General features: G+C 41.6%; 2 protein-coding genes across 2 annotated transcripts; one reads left to right on the forward strand and one right to left on the reverse strand.

Annotated features, from left to right (window-relative positions):
* Window positions 1-2,145: 2,145 nt before the first annotated feature.
* guca1aa (guanylate cyclase activator 1Aa) lies at window positions 2,146-4,100 on the forward strand. Its single transcript, XM_076111784.1, has 4 exons — window positions 2,146-2,343; window positions 3,223-3,372; window positions 3,458-3,551; window positions 3,756-4,100. The coding sequence occupies exons 1-4, from the start codon at window positions 2,146-2,148 to the stop codon at window positions 3,881-3,883; spliced, it is 570 nt and encodes a 189-aa protein (XP_075967899.1). The 3' UTR covers window positions 3,884-4,100.
* A 498-nt stretch (window positions 4,101-4,598) lies between these two features.
* orc5 (origin recognition complex, subunit 5) lies at window positions 4,599-11,270 on the reverse strand. The gene is made up of 15 exons (XM_076111748.1): window positions 11,265-11,270; window positions 10,980-11,099; window positions 10,811-10,903; window positions 9,624-9,809; window positions 9,223-9,297; window positions 8,757-8,868; window positions 8,270-8,400; window positions 8,126-8,174; window positions 6,904-6,994; window positions 6,725-6,780; window positions 6,365-6,477; window positions 6,156-6,203; window positions 5,955-6,065; window positions 5,116-5,228; window positions 4,599-4,893 (listed from the first exon to the last, which is right to left on the reverse strand). The coding sequence occupies exons 2-15, from the start codon at window positions 11,091-11,093 to the stop codon at window positions 4,848-4,850; spliced, it is 1,338 nt and encodes a 445-aa protein (XP_075967863.1). The 5' UTR covers window positions 11,094-11,099; window positions 11,265-11,270; the 3' UTR covers window positions 4,599-4,847.
* Window positions 11,271-11,891: the final 621 nt, after the last annotated feature.

Raw genomic sequence — 11,891 nt, forward strand, 5'->3', positions numbered from 1 at the left:
CAAAACTTCCTTTGCTCTGATTGGACAACCGGGATTCGTGTATTTAAGGGACCGTCTGCAAATTCGCAGGCGTCTACTCCTTTCTAGGGAGTATCTGCGTATAAATATACATTTAAAAAAACGAAAAATATTTTTTTTCTACATCTGGAAGAATTCAGAAGACAGAAATGAGGATGGCAGGACATGACCAAGGAGTCAACCGGATCATCAACCAAGGCAGGCAGCTAGGGAGGAGTCTGATGCTGCTGGTTCACTACACCGCGGTGTTTGTGGCCTTTGCAGGGCGCTCCGTGCAGTGGATGGTGGACGCAGTGAGGTGGACCACCCTGTTTGCACGCTACACGGTGTCAGTGTTTGACTCCATCTACAGACACCTGCACTGGGGGAAGAGGAAAAGTGGTGCACCTGGTGGTGCCAGAGAGATCTGCCCGTGCTCTGACATGAAGCCACAGTGACTCCTTGTTTGTTGTAACTTTGTCTGACTGTGTTTGTCTAGACATGAAGACGACAACAAAGACTGCAACTGAAACGGAAGGGGTGAACTTTTGGAAACTGAAAGAAGGAAAATGAGGCCTTAACAGTTAAAAAATCCAAGCTTTTTACTTTTTTAAGCCATTTGTTACATCGTCTAACTTGTGCTTTATTATTACATGTGATTACGTAATATGTGTATTCCATGCTCTTCCAAAATGTTGGAAACTATATTTAAGGCTGTTTGTGAGAACAAACCCTGTTGCTGCCATCCATCACTCTTATCTCTGATAATAATATTTGATATGACTGTTAATGCAAATATGTTACAGGGTACTGCAAACTAGAGTAAAATATGTTGAGCATACATATGGTGTCTTTTCCATATCACTACATTGCACTACAGCAGAGGAAGATTATTCTATTCAAATGGTTTTTTTGGTTGTTTTTTTACATCTGTGCCTGTCTGAAGCATACACCACATTTCAATTTTGGCCAATCCTTTTGTGGTATCGATAAATGAAATGAGCCACTCTGGCTGCACCTGTGGAGATGTTGCTTCAACGTGGGTTTTCCCTGTGATTACCTGAAACGTATATACTTCTGCTTTGCAAGTTTTATTGCCAGAATGAAACCCTAACGCTCGTCCTGTGAATGTATTCAAGAGGCAACTGATGTGAGTTTCACCGTTCCTGGAATGAGAAATGAAAAAAAAAGAAAAGTGAAATGTTGCTTTAAAATGTCCCACAGCTGCATTTACTAATGACGTTTTTATTTTTACTTTTGTATTAATACACATATTTTAATTTTTAGCATATTTAGACTAACATGCACTAATTTAGCACTAACATATAAATATGTTGTTTATATGTGACTTATAACACAAGTTGCAAGTCGTAAAAACGCACTGTTAGAAACATGAACTTGTGGCTGCTGAATACCACTAATACAAGATGTATTTAGTATTTCCCTTGTTTCTTGTATCAACACTGAGATTGAAAGGCTTTATGCATGTTTTTAATATTAATTTCACTTAGTCAATCATGTTTTTTAAGTTACTGTACCAATCAGCCACGGCTCATCGTCTTGGTTTTAAACTGTGGTGTCCAAATAAAAGTCTCTACGAAATAGTTTTGCAATCTCTCTTTTTATTTACAGAATGAAACACAAGTAGAGCAGCAACTAAACGTTATTATTTATTAATGATTATTCTGCTGAGGTGTCTTTGTGGTGTGCATAGCGTTACAGCTGCACCGCTCAGAGGTGAGTCATCGGTTCAGATGACTGTGATGGATGTCCTGTGTCTCCACGTGAGGGATGAGAGCTGCGTTGTGTTTGTCAGCAGTTCTCACGGTAAACGTGGACGGAGATGAAATAGTCAACCTGCCCTTTTAAAAGAGGCGATTATGCTGATGATCTGCATGTTCGCCTGGATTACGAGACAGTGATTAAACCCAAGGTGGACACAGAGGGGAGGGCACCGCCTCATCCCCCTAAAACACAGACGGCTACAAAAGGCCTCCGCCAGCTGCTACTCTCACCCTAAGACCCGTTGTTGTGTGACTGTGAAAAGGGATAACCTCCGCTTCACAGTAGACCACTTGGGCTGAGCGGTCTCTGCACCAGCTGCAAAAAAAAATACATCCAGCTATTTCACTCAGGTGTCAGGAAGAAATGGGTAACTCAACAGGAAGCACCGTGGACGACCTGCAGGCGGTGGAGATGCACCTCTGGTACAAGAAGTTCATGACCGAGTGCCCCTCGGGTCAGCTCACCCTGCACGAGTTCAAGCAGTTCTTCGGGCTGCGAGGGCTGGACCCGGAGGCCAACGCCTACATAGAGCAAATGTTCCGCACCTTTGACATGAACAAGGTAAGATGCTGGGATTTTTTTTTTTTTTAAACCTACAAAGTTGAATTCAGGACGGTTTTTATACTTTGACTGCAGAGAGAAGAACTTTATTTAAAGCTGGTGTAGTGGTTCTTATTCAACCGTAAAGAGAGAAAGTCAATGTGAATACAGGTATATTCAGACAGACATTATGAGAAAAATAAAGGTTTTATTTTAATAAAGCAATAAAGCATCTAAACATGTTTTACAAGTAACCTAAAACACAAAAATAAACCTGAAAATGAGCATGACATGTCCACTTTAAATGATTACTTTATAATCACAATGTGGCAAATTATTTATCAACTAATCCGTTGATCAACCAATTGTTTTTGCTCGAAGACAAAAACACTCAAGATCTGCCCCTTGACTTTTGAACAGTTTGTTAAGGCTAGACCTAAAGTTAGGTCAAAGTTCCTAAAACTTTAAAGATGCTGCCCAAATTTTAAAAAACATCAGCATCATTCATGTCCACACAAAGCAGTGACCTCCCAGCAACAAGGCCTTCAGATCAGTTTAAATAAGTGTCTCTGAGAAGCTATATTTAGTCCTTCCCCCTTCAGCTCACAAAGGGCAGTGGCAATCTTTCTGCACGATTTAAACTGAGAGATTATCTGTGAGACAACTGCTTTGATGCCAAGATTGTTCAAACAGACCCTGGAGATAATCCTCCATCATGGAACGCTTTATGTCACACAGATATCTTTTTATGGATGGGGGGGGGGGGGGGGTCTCTTTCAACTGCTTGTTATTAATAATAAGCAGACGGTCATGCGTGATAGTTTGTTGATGTTTGACACCGTTTTGACAAGGAACTGCGGGGTGCACATCAGGCCTCATCTGGCCGCTTGTTTTCTGCAGGACGGCTACATCGACTTCTTGGAGTATGTGGCGGCTCTCAGCCTGGTGATGCGGGGAAAGATGGAGCACAAGCTGCGCTGGTATTTCAAACTTTATGATGTAGACGGCAACGGCTGCATCGACCGACACGAGCTCCTCAACATCATAAAGGTGCAGTGACACTGGATTTCTTTTGTCTTGCAGCCTCAACATGGCAAATTGATTTTTTTTCCCCCTCCCACTCTGTTCCCTGCAGGCCATCCGTGCGATCAATGGGAATGAAAGTCAGGAAACATCCGCTGAGGATTTCACTAACCACGTTTTTGACAGGATTGACATAAATGGAGACGGTGAGTGTGTTCTGGCACTAGTTAGATTCAGGAAGTAATCAATCATGGGTGGACATTGTTTAGATATTTATCAGCTCCAGTGCAGTCTTGAGTCAGGAAACACAGATGAGTAGCAATAACCATCCTTGAACCTTTCTTACAAAATTCAACTTTTGCACATGTATGTGCGACATATATTTAAATACAATCTTCCCCATCCGACAGGCGAGCTCTCCTTGGATGAGTTTGTGGCCGGTGCGCGCAGTGATGAAGACTTCATGGAGGTGATGATAAAGAGTCTGGACCTCACCCACATCGTGACGATGATCCACAACAGGAGGCGCAGCGTTTAGTCACTACCTCATCCTCCTTCTTGGATTAACACGAAGGCCTCAGTGCATCGTGGCCTCTGGTGAAGAGGTCATTTATAGACTGAGATTTCTATTAAGATCGACTATAATTCCAGTGTGCTGCAGACACCGACATGTCCTATGTCTCATCTCTAATACAGGGACACGTGTGCACTTTAAATGCAGCCTACCTTTGCAAACTGGTCTTGTTAATCGATGCTGAGCTCTTCCCAGGCCACCATGGCGCGAGCGATGATCCCTCATCAGTCCACGAGGGATAAAAGAGGGAGATAATGGAGCTGAGTGGATATTATATGCACTCAATGCTTTCCAAATCTTTTCTTTTTTTTCAGCGTCTGAGCCCCTCTGCATCAAAAATACTTAAATCTCTTTTTACCCGTTCTTGTCTGACTCTGAAGTGTGCTTAACATCTTTATGCTAATTTGATTAAGTCAAAGGCTGTAAAATACAGGAACATGTAAAAGTGTTTCACTAGTGCGCAGATTCTCAAATGTTTACCGTTAAAATAAAATGTTTTTAACCTTTTTTTAAGTTTTAAATAAAGTTCAAAGAGAAGGCTTGTGGTTTTGTGCGTTTGAGTGACTGAATGTTTTGCTGCTCTAAATACAGATTTAGATTACTTTTGTTATGTTCGTTCATGTTATGTGTTAAAAGGGAAACGAACTTAACAAAGGCGTTTAACAACAAAAAACAAATATAAAGCGAAATTGCCAATATGGCATTTATTTTATACAAATGCAAATATCTAACATGGACAGTGATAAGAGACAAGAACAAAGAAGCTCATTTATCAGCCACAAGGGGGCAGCGACATAATTGGATTAACATTCCTGTAGCTATTTCCCAACAATAGTCTGAGCTCTTCATTTTGCACGTCTATAAATGTATAAATCCCTCTTTTGTCTTGACGTCACTGGGTGTCTTCTCTCCTGTATTCTCAGCAGGTTCACAGGAAGTCATAAAGGTAATTGACAATTTCAAAATTCACCGTCCTGGAAGATAAAACACACAAAACACGTCCTCTGAAAACTAGTAAAAAGCTTAATTTACTTGAATTATTCTGCTCTCAGTCTCGTGTATTAACACACACACACACACACACACACACACACACACACACACACACACACACACACACACACACACACACACACACACACACACACACACACACACACACACACACACACACACACACACACACACACACACACCTGGAGATGGCGCAGATGAAGTCCATGGAAACGGCACATTTGTACTTTGGGGCATCGAGCTGGTCGTCGTGACTGACCTGAGTCAACAGCTGTAAGGTCACCAGAGAGGAGATCTAAATGGAGAATGGAGGGGAAACATGAAATGACTCTCTGCTCCACTTCTTTCAGCACGGCTTCTCCTCACTAAATGATCGAGATACGGGTCGAGCCTAATTTCCTAAAACCATTTCATGCTCATGGCCCATAAATAGACCGGCATTTGGCCGCGGATCCCGAAACTCATGACCATATGGGTAGAAAACTCTCATCTGAGACGCCGTGGTCATTAGGCTTGATTTAACATGAAAGAATGTGTTATTTGCACCTAGAAATGAGAAAAAAATTATTTAAAATCCTCTGATTATTACAGTGTTCATGCAAACGGGGGAAAAAGCGTGAAATTAAATAACTTTCTTTATAGACCCATGAGACTTCCTACAGCTAACCTCGGGAGTCACAATCATGGAGAAAGATTACAAGCACTGCAGGACTAAATAAAGGGCTAAATTACACCACTATAGAGCTCAGTTTAACAAGAAGCATGTCTACAGACAGTTAAGGAGGTTCATTTAACTACTATATTTTTTTTATGGGTACTTTTAGTGTTCTGCTGACAGACACATCTTTATTTGACGAAAAAGTTCCGTCAAAGGAATCTGAAGAGCCTCTTCTAGGTCGTTTTGTTTGCGAGTTAACTGTATCTGTGCACCGTTATCTGAATGTTTAGTGAAATAGGGAACAACATTATGTAAATGCGAAGGGACTGAATGTGACCGAAGCAGCCAACCGAAACAACTGACCTGGGAGAAGATGCTGGCAGTGGGGGCGACTCTGCTGTCCACCACGCTGTAGAAAATGGCGAGCAGGCGGTCCAGAGGGAACGGCTTTGGCCCCAGAAGATGGTTACTTGTCTAGGAAATACATTGAGAGAATATGTTGGTATTATATTAACAGGCTGAATCTGAGACCTGAGATTAAATGTGACCAGTTAAGATGATTACCTTTTCATTTTTCTTTAAGAAATTAGTTTTTTTTATTTTACCGTGGTGCTGTTGGGAGGAAACAGAGGGACACAAACAAAAACACTTATTTGTATGAATCACAAAATACCAAATTGCTTAAAAGGGCTTCACAATCTGTACAACATGCAACATTCTCCATCCTTAGATTCAGATGTGGTGTAATATCTTATGAGATAAAATTATTGTACCTTTAGAAAGAAGCGCTTATCCGTGCGGGCCGGGTTGTAGGATGCCAGGTAGGCAGCAATCAACAGGAACTTGGAGTAATAAGGCAGCTCAACATGAGTGTGAGCAGATAAACCTGAGGGGAAATAAATGCAATGAGTCTGGAAAACTAAACATACTTTCACACGGTACATCAGATGTTCAGTGCAACCTAAGATCTGGATTGTTTTCAGCGTGATGCATTGATGTGCTGTTAAGAAAATACATTTTTTTCGCATGAATCCAGGGTGTCACTGCACCCCATCAACGCTTTTCCAGTTTAACATCTGCTCTGCAGTCGCGTGACGTCATTAAGTGCAACAGTGCTCAGTGTGTGTTGGTACCTCTCATGGCGCCGTTCTCCTTCTCCTCCATTCGCTGCATCTGCTCCCACTGAAGGCTGAACACAGAGAAGACGACATAATGACGAAAAATGAACCACAGCATCGGTTCACCGGAAGGCGGCAAACAAGCGGAATCGCTAAGACGAGTCGTTGCGTCAACAGTGACGTGGTTCACAGACCTGGACACCTCTCGCAGGTAAACAGTCTGCATGGCTTTCTTCAAATGAGGCTCCATGCTTCTCCACAGCTTGTGTGTGTCGGTCTCTTTCACTGAAGACACAAAACAGAGCAGCATTGGTGTAAAAGCCACATTTATACTGCATGCGATCAGTTCAGGTTTGCTTGGAAAGAGAAAGGGATGTAATCAGGAAGGCGAGGAAAAGTCTAAGGTGTAGAGGAGGATGTCATAGCGGCGAAAGATCTAGATATTTCTGTCACACAAGAGCCAGAGGGGGAACAAAACAGAGCTACAAGAGGAGCGATTCTTCACCTTGAGCTTCGATTATACCCGACATGCACCTCCTAAAACATGCAACTACAACATAGTGCTGCACCAACTTTCTTTTCCTACACCTAAAGCTTCTATTGAGGTTTTCCAATGAAGCTTTGAAAGCAATTCGTCCTATTTCATTACATCATCACCCTCCGAAAAGAATAGATTGTTTTTGTGGTTACATAAATGTAATTTATGGTGCCGTTAGATTGCTGCTAAATTGCACCGATTAATAAGCGTACGCGTCTCCTTTTGTGCGCCGACAGCAGGACAGCAAACTGTTGTTTTTGAAAGACGAAGCATCAACAAATATGGATTGAAGCAAAAATATTTTGCTCGATAAAAAACATGTTGTGGAAATAATTACCTCCATCTTCTTTTCAATACATTTTGACTTTTGTACTTGACAACGCTGTCTGGAGTTATTGGAAATGTCTGGACCAGACAATCCTACGCAGTCACCACTGGAATCTCAATTCTACAAATAGTGTCTCTGCAACTGTGCAGAAGTACCGGCTTTAAAAACAACAAATAGACAGACAAAAAGAGATGCGAGGCGTTTGAACGTTGACTTAGAATTTGAGTGTCAGCATCATGAACGAAGCTTCGAACTATTCGGTACAGCCCTAACACAGTGGCGACGGAAACACAAGAACCATATATGTTTCGCTATATGCGTGTGTGTGCACAGCAACTTTCTATGGTGATAATATGTTTACAGCTTGTTCTGCTTCCCCCCCCAGGTTGGTGCAGCTTTGAAGAAATTAATATGGAAAAGGTCAATAGCTTAAGTGGCATCAACGTGATAGAAAGATCCCTCAAATGAACACAAACAAAAGGGTAAAAATAAGGTATCTTTAAATATTGATCAGCTGTCAGATGAATGACTACAACTCTTTATGCTTTACCTTTTCCTTCTGCTAACGGCTCGCAGAACTTTGAAAAGTTGAGGGCAGCCTAGTTGAAAAGAGAAGATGAAGACATCAATGATGCGAGACTGAAAGAAAATCAAAACAATTAAAAATCTGTGTGTGTGTGTGTGTGTGTCTGACCAGGTGGCGCAGCTCTCTGAGGTCCCGACAGACAGAGTAAAAGACTCCCAGCAGGATGTTGATGTAGGACGAGTAAAACTCAGCAGAATAGGAAGGATGTTTGTCCCGGGACAAAATCTGCTGCAGCTCACCTTCAAAGACGTGAACGGACAGAGACACGCACACAAAACAAACCTCCGTCACCATACTCGCACGAAAACAGAGATTATTATAGAAAGAAATATGTCTTCTCACATATCAAGTACAATCACTCACTCCCTCTAAAGTGCTGAATTCATTCAGTGGTGTTTCTATAATGCAATATTCCGCCACAGTCGCTGCCTTAAGTGTTGGAACAAACTCGCAGGTACAAATCTCACATCTCACACTGCATCCGCCAAGCGTGTGTCATCATTATGCAGTGTGGTGGCAGTGTATTCATGACACTGGCTGATGTAGCATGTGTGTGTGTGTGTGTGTGTGTGTGTGTGTGTGTGAACGATTATACCTTTACTGTAGTCTGGGAAATGGAGCAGAAGGGGCTCGAAACAGCCGGTGTTTGGTCTGAACTTGTCCCAGACGATTTCAGTGAGAAGGATGACGGTAACGTTGTCCTCAACCTGAGAAGGACACATTAGTAGAAACACACATATATATATATATAAAAACATGTAGTAGAAACATATATATATATATAAACATGTAGTAGAAACACATATATAGAAACATGTAACAGCGACTAAATATCACAAACTTTTATCTTTTTATAGCAAAGATCCAAAAAGGTGCAGCCAGAGATGTTTATACCAAACTTTCTCACGAATGAAAATGTATGAACAAGCTACAAAGTACAGACAATAACTGAAAAGGTAATATAGTATATACACGTATCATTTCGACTCGTTTTAGTGCGACTGATATTCCTCATGTTACCTTAAATTAAAAAACACAAATCGCTTGCTGCTCGTTCTCACCAGCTCCTGAAGACGCAGCAGCGCAGGGAGGAGATTGGCATCGGCGTCTCTCAGAAGCTCGGCTTTTTCCATCACCTGAAGAATATATACGTCTACATTTGAGCTTATTTTGCAACATCCATATTCAATAAACTAGAGGTTGTGAATGGCGGTTTTTAATCACGGCACATTACTGTTTCATATGATGTGAGCTCACTTTTAAAATATCATAAAATGATGAAGCCAAAAGACAAAAACATCACACTAGTTCTCTCAAAGCTAACGCATCTGGATCATACGTTCTACATCACTACTAACCATATTATCGCGCAAACATTTAAGTGACACATCCAAAGAATAAATAGTTTGACGTGTCACGGATTCGATTTTTCCTGCTTGGGCGTAAAGTGCACGACACTCACGATGTATCGCGTCTGCTTGGCGGGAGACTGGGAGCACTGCTGTCTGTAGACGCGTACGAAGTCGGACAGGGAGGGACTGCGGGGGAGCAGCGAGGCAGCGTCGCCGCCAAAGAAGGACAGCAGGACTTGTTCAAACAGCAGCGCAACAGAAACGCATTCGACACAGCTGACTGTGGCGTGAGGCAGCTGCAGAGAGGAGGAGGAGGAGGAAGGAGGAAGGACAATCAGTTTCATATCTTCACATTGTGTTGGTTCTCTCCTTTGGTTTTGCTGCAAACTGAGCAATTACAACCTGTCATCAATGAAATGCTGTAATTGCCACATCTCTTCTCTGCTGTAATTTGGTGTTTCAGAAGAGCAGCGGCAATTAGGCCACTTAATCTATTGAAAAACAACTTAATTGGCACCTATTTTGGTAATCAATTCATCATTTCAGTCATTTTTTAAACCAAAAATGCCAAAATCTTTGCTGATTCCAGCTTCTCAAATGAAAAAACGTCTCAACGCTTTGGACTGTTGATTGGTCAAAAGAAGCACTTTGAAGACCTCCGAGCTGCTATTATTTACATTTTAAAGAAAATAATCTGCAGATTAATCGACAATGAAACAGTTATTTGCAGCCTTGATTGGTTACTTTGTTGTCCACATTGTGAAAACTGTTTGATGAGGACAAACAGCGTGTTTGAGAAGATATAAAGAGGCGACGCATTCAGCATTCTAACTGCAGTCGGCAGGAAAGACGTCGCTGCACTCATTATCGGTGGCTGGTTCTTGTCTATATAGCGGCTCCCTGAGGGGTAAAAGCTCAAAGTGTGGGTGCAAAGGGTGGGAAGGAATCTAAATCAAACACCTCGTGATTCTGCACAGACATTTTGAATCAAGAAGGGAAACACACGCCTACGCACACAAAGATTTGTGTGCACTGAGAAATGAGATTTTTCTGAAATACAATAAAATGCGTTGAGGGAAATTAATTTTTCGGCACTTTCAATAAAATGTAATATTTCCAATTTCCTTCAGCAGTCTGAAGGAGGCTTGTGTTGTTGCAGCGTTTGTTTAAGGTTTACACAGCATCAGCTCAAACCTGATTAACACTTTGTCCCCTAACAAGTGTCTCGGACCCCCTAAACCGCACAAACAAACACCATTCAGCCCCAGAGTTCCCTGAACTTTAATATCTCTCTCACCTCAAGTTCCTTCAGCAGAACATGCATCACGTGACTCTTCCCTGAAGACCGATGACCGTAGATGAAGACTGACGGGTAGCTGTACTGGTGTGGCTGAAAGAACAAGATGCAGATACATTTGTACCCAATAGAATTGTGACATTTCATTCTGATCAATACGGTTCCGTACCTGTCCCATGAGCGACAGCAGCATGCCCGCCTGGAGCTCTCTGCAGGGCAGCTGCTCCGAGAGCCTCTGCAGCCTCTCCTCCTCATATCCTGGATGTTGCAACAGCGCTGACATCCCGATCTTCGCAAAAACAAGGAATATTGTAAGAAGTTATTCACTGTGAACACGACAGGACACTGTGGAAATACATATGCATAATAATCGAATGTGGATCAAACTTAAAACGCGGTGAAAAGCTAAAAGTTAAAATGTTGAAAACGCAAATAAACAGTCGAGCACACTCACAGGAGTTTCGCGCGCGCCTTCAGATTACGTCAAATGACGGCTTCCGTTTACTAGCCAATCACAAACCACGCAAAGAATCATGGGTAATGGAGTTTATGGCTCTAAAACTCGGTAGTTGCGAAATAAAGGGACAGAAGATGCTTTTATATACTTTAAGTCTTTAACTTAGTAAAGTGTCATATTATTTTATAATTCCATGACAGCTTGATAGATAGTGTGATATGATGATACAGCTTCAGAATAGCTCTAATAGGACATTTACAACGTTATAATTAAGCAAGTTAATGCTTTGCTTTATTTAATTTAGCGTGCATAAAACTGGAGAGAATATTAATACAGTTCTCACATGATAAAATATATTTTAACCTATATTTTGCAGGGTAGGCTAAACTTAAAACTGCATAAATGTATACGCAACATCTGGAAATAATATTCATAGTCTTCTCATTGGAAGCCAACGCCAATCCATTTAGTGCTACAGACATTGTATGTTTGTTGTATTCTTATTCGTATTATTCTGTTGTATTGTTGTTTTTTAAATTTGTGCTTTTGTCCATACCTCGCTCATACAATTGGGGTTTAAATGTGATGCAGCCGTAGTGTGATTATAGGAGCATTACATGTAGG

Source organism: Anarhichas minor, unplaced genomic scaffold (assembly GCF_050575085.1).
Source record: "Anarhichas minor isolate MPS153535 unplaced genomic scaffold, ASM5057508v1 ptg000045l, whole genome shotgun sequence".
NCBI classification, from domain to species: domain Eukaryota; kingdom Metazoa; phylum Chordata; class Actinopteri; order Perciformes; family Anarhichadidae; genus Anarhichas; species Anarhichas minor.

Excerpts from the sequence above, each read along its gene's own strand:
- guca1aa (XM_076111784.1), top strand. The coding sequence starts at position 2,146 with ATGGGTAACTCAACAGGAAGCACCGTGGACGACCTGCAGGCGGTGGAG. Across the intron at positions 3,373-3,457 it reads AGCTCCTCAACATCATAAAG|GCCATCCGTGCGATCAATGG; the intron begins GTGCAGTGACAC and ends TGTTCCCTGCAG. Across the intron at positions 3,552-3,755 it reads GATTGACATAAATGGAGACG|GCGAGCTCTCCTTGGATGAG; the intron begins GTGAGTGTGTTC and ends CCCATCCGACAG.
- orc5 (XM_076111748.1), bottom strand. The coding sequence starts at position 11,093 with ATGTCAGCGCTGTTGCAACATCCAGGATATGAGGAGGAGAGGCTGCAG. Across the intron at positions 6,781-6,903 it reads TACCTGCGAGAGGTGTCCAG|CCTTCAGTGGGAGCAGATGC; the intron begins GTCTGTGAACCA and ends CTCTGTGTTCAG. Across the intron at positions 6,066-6,155 it reads TCTTAAAGAAAAATGAAAAG|ACAAGTAACCATCTTCTGGG; the intron begins GTAATCATCTTA and ends TGTATTTCCTAG.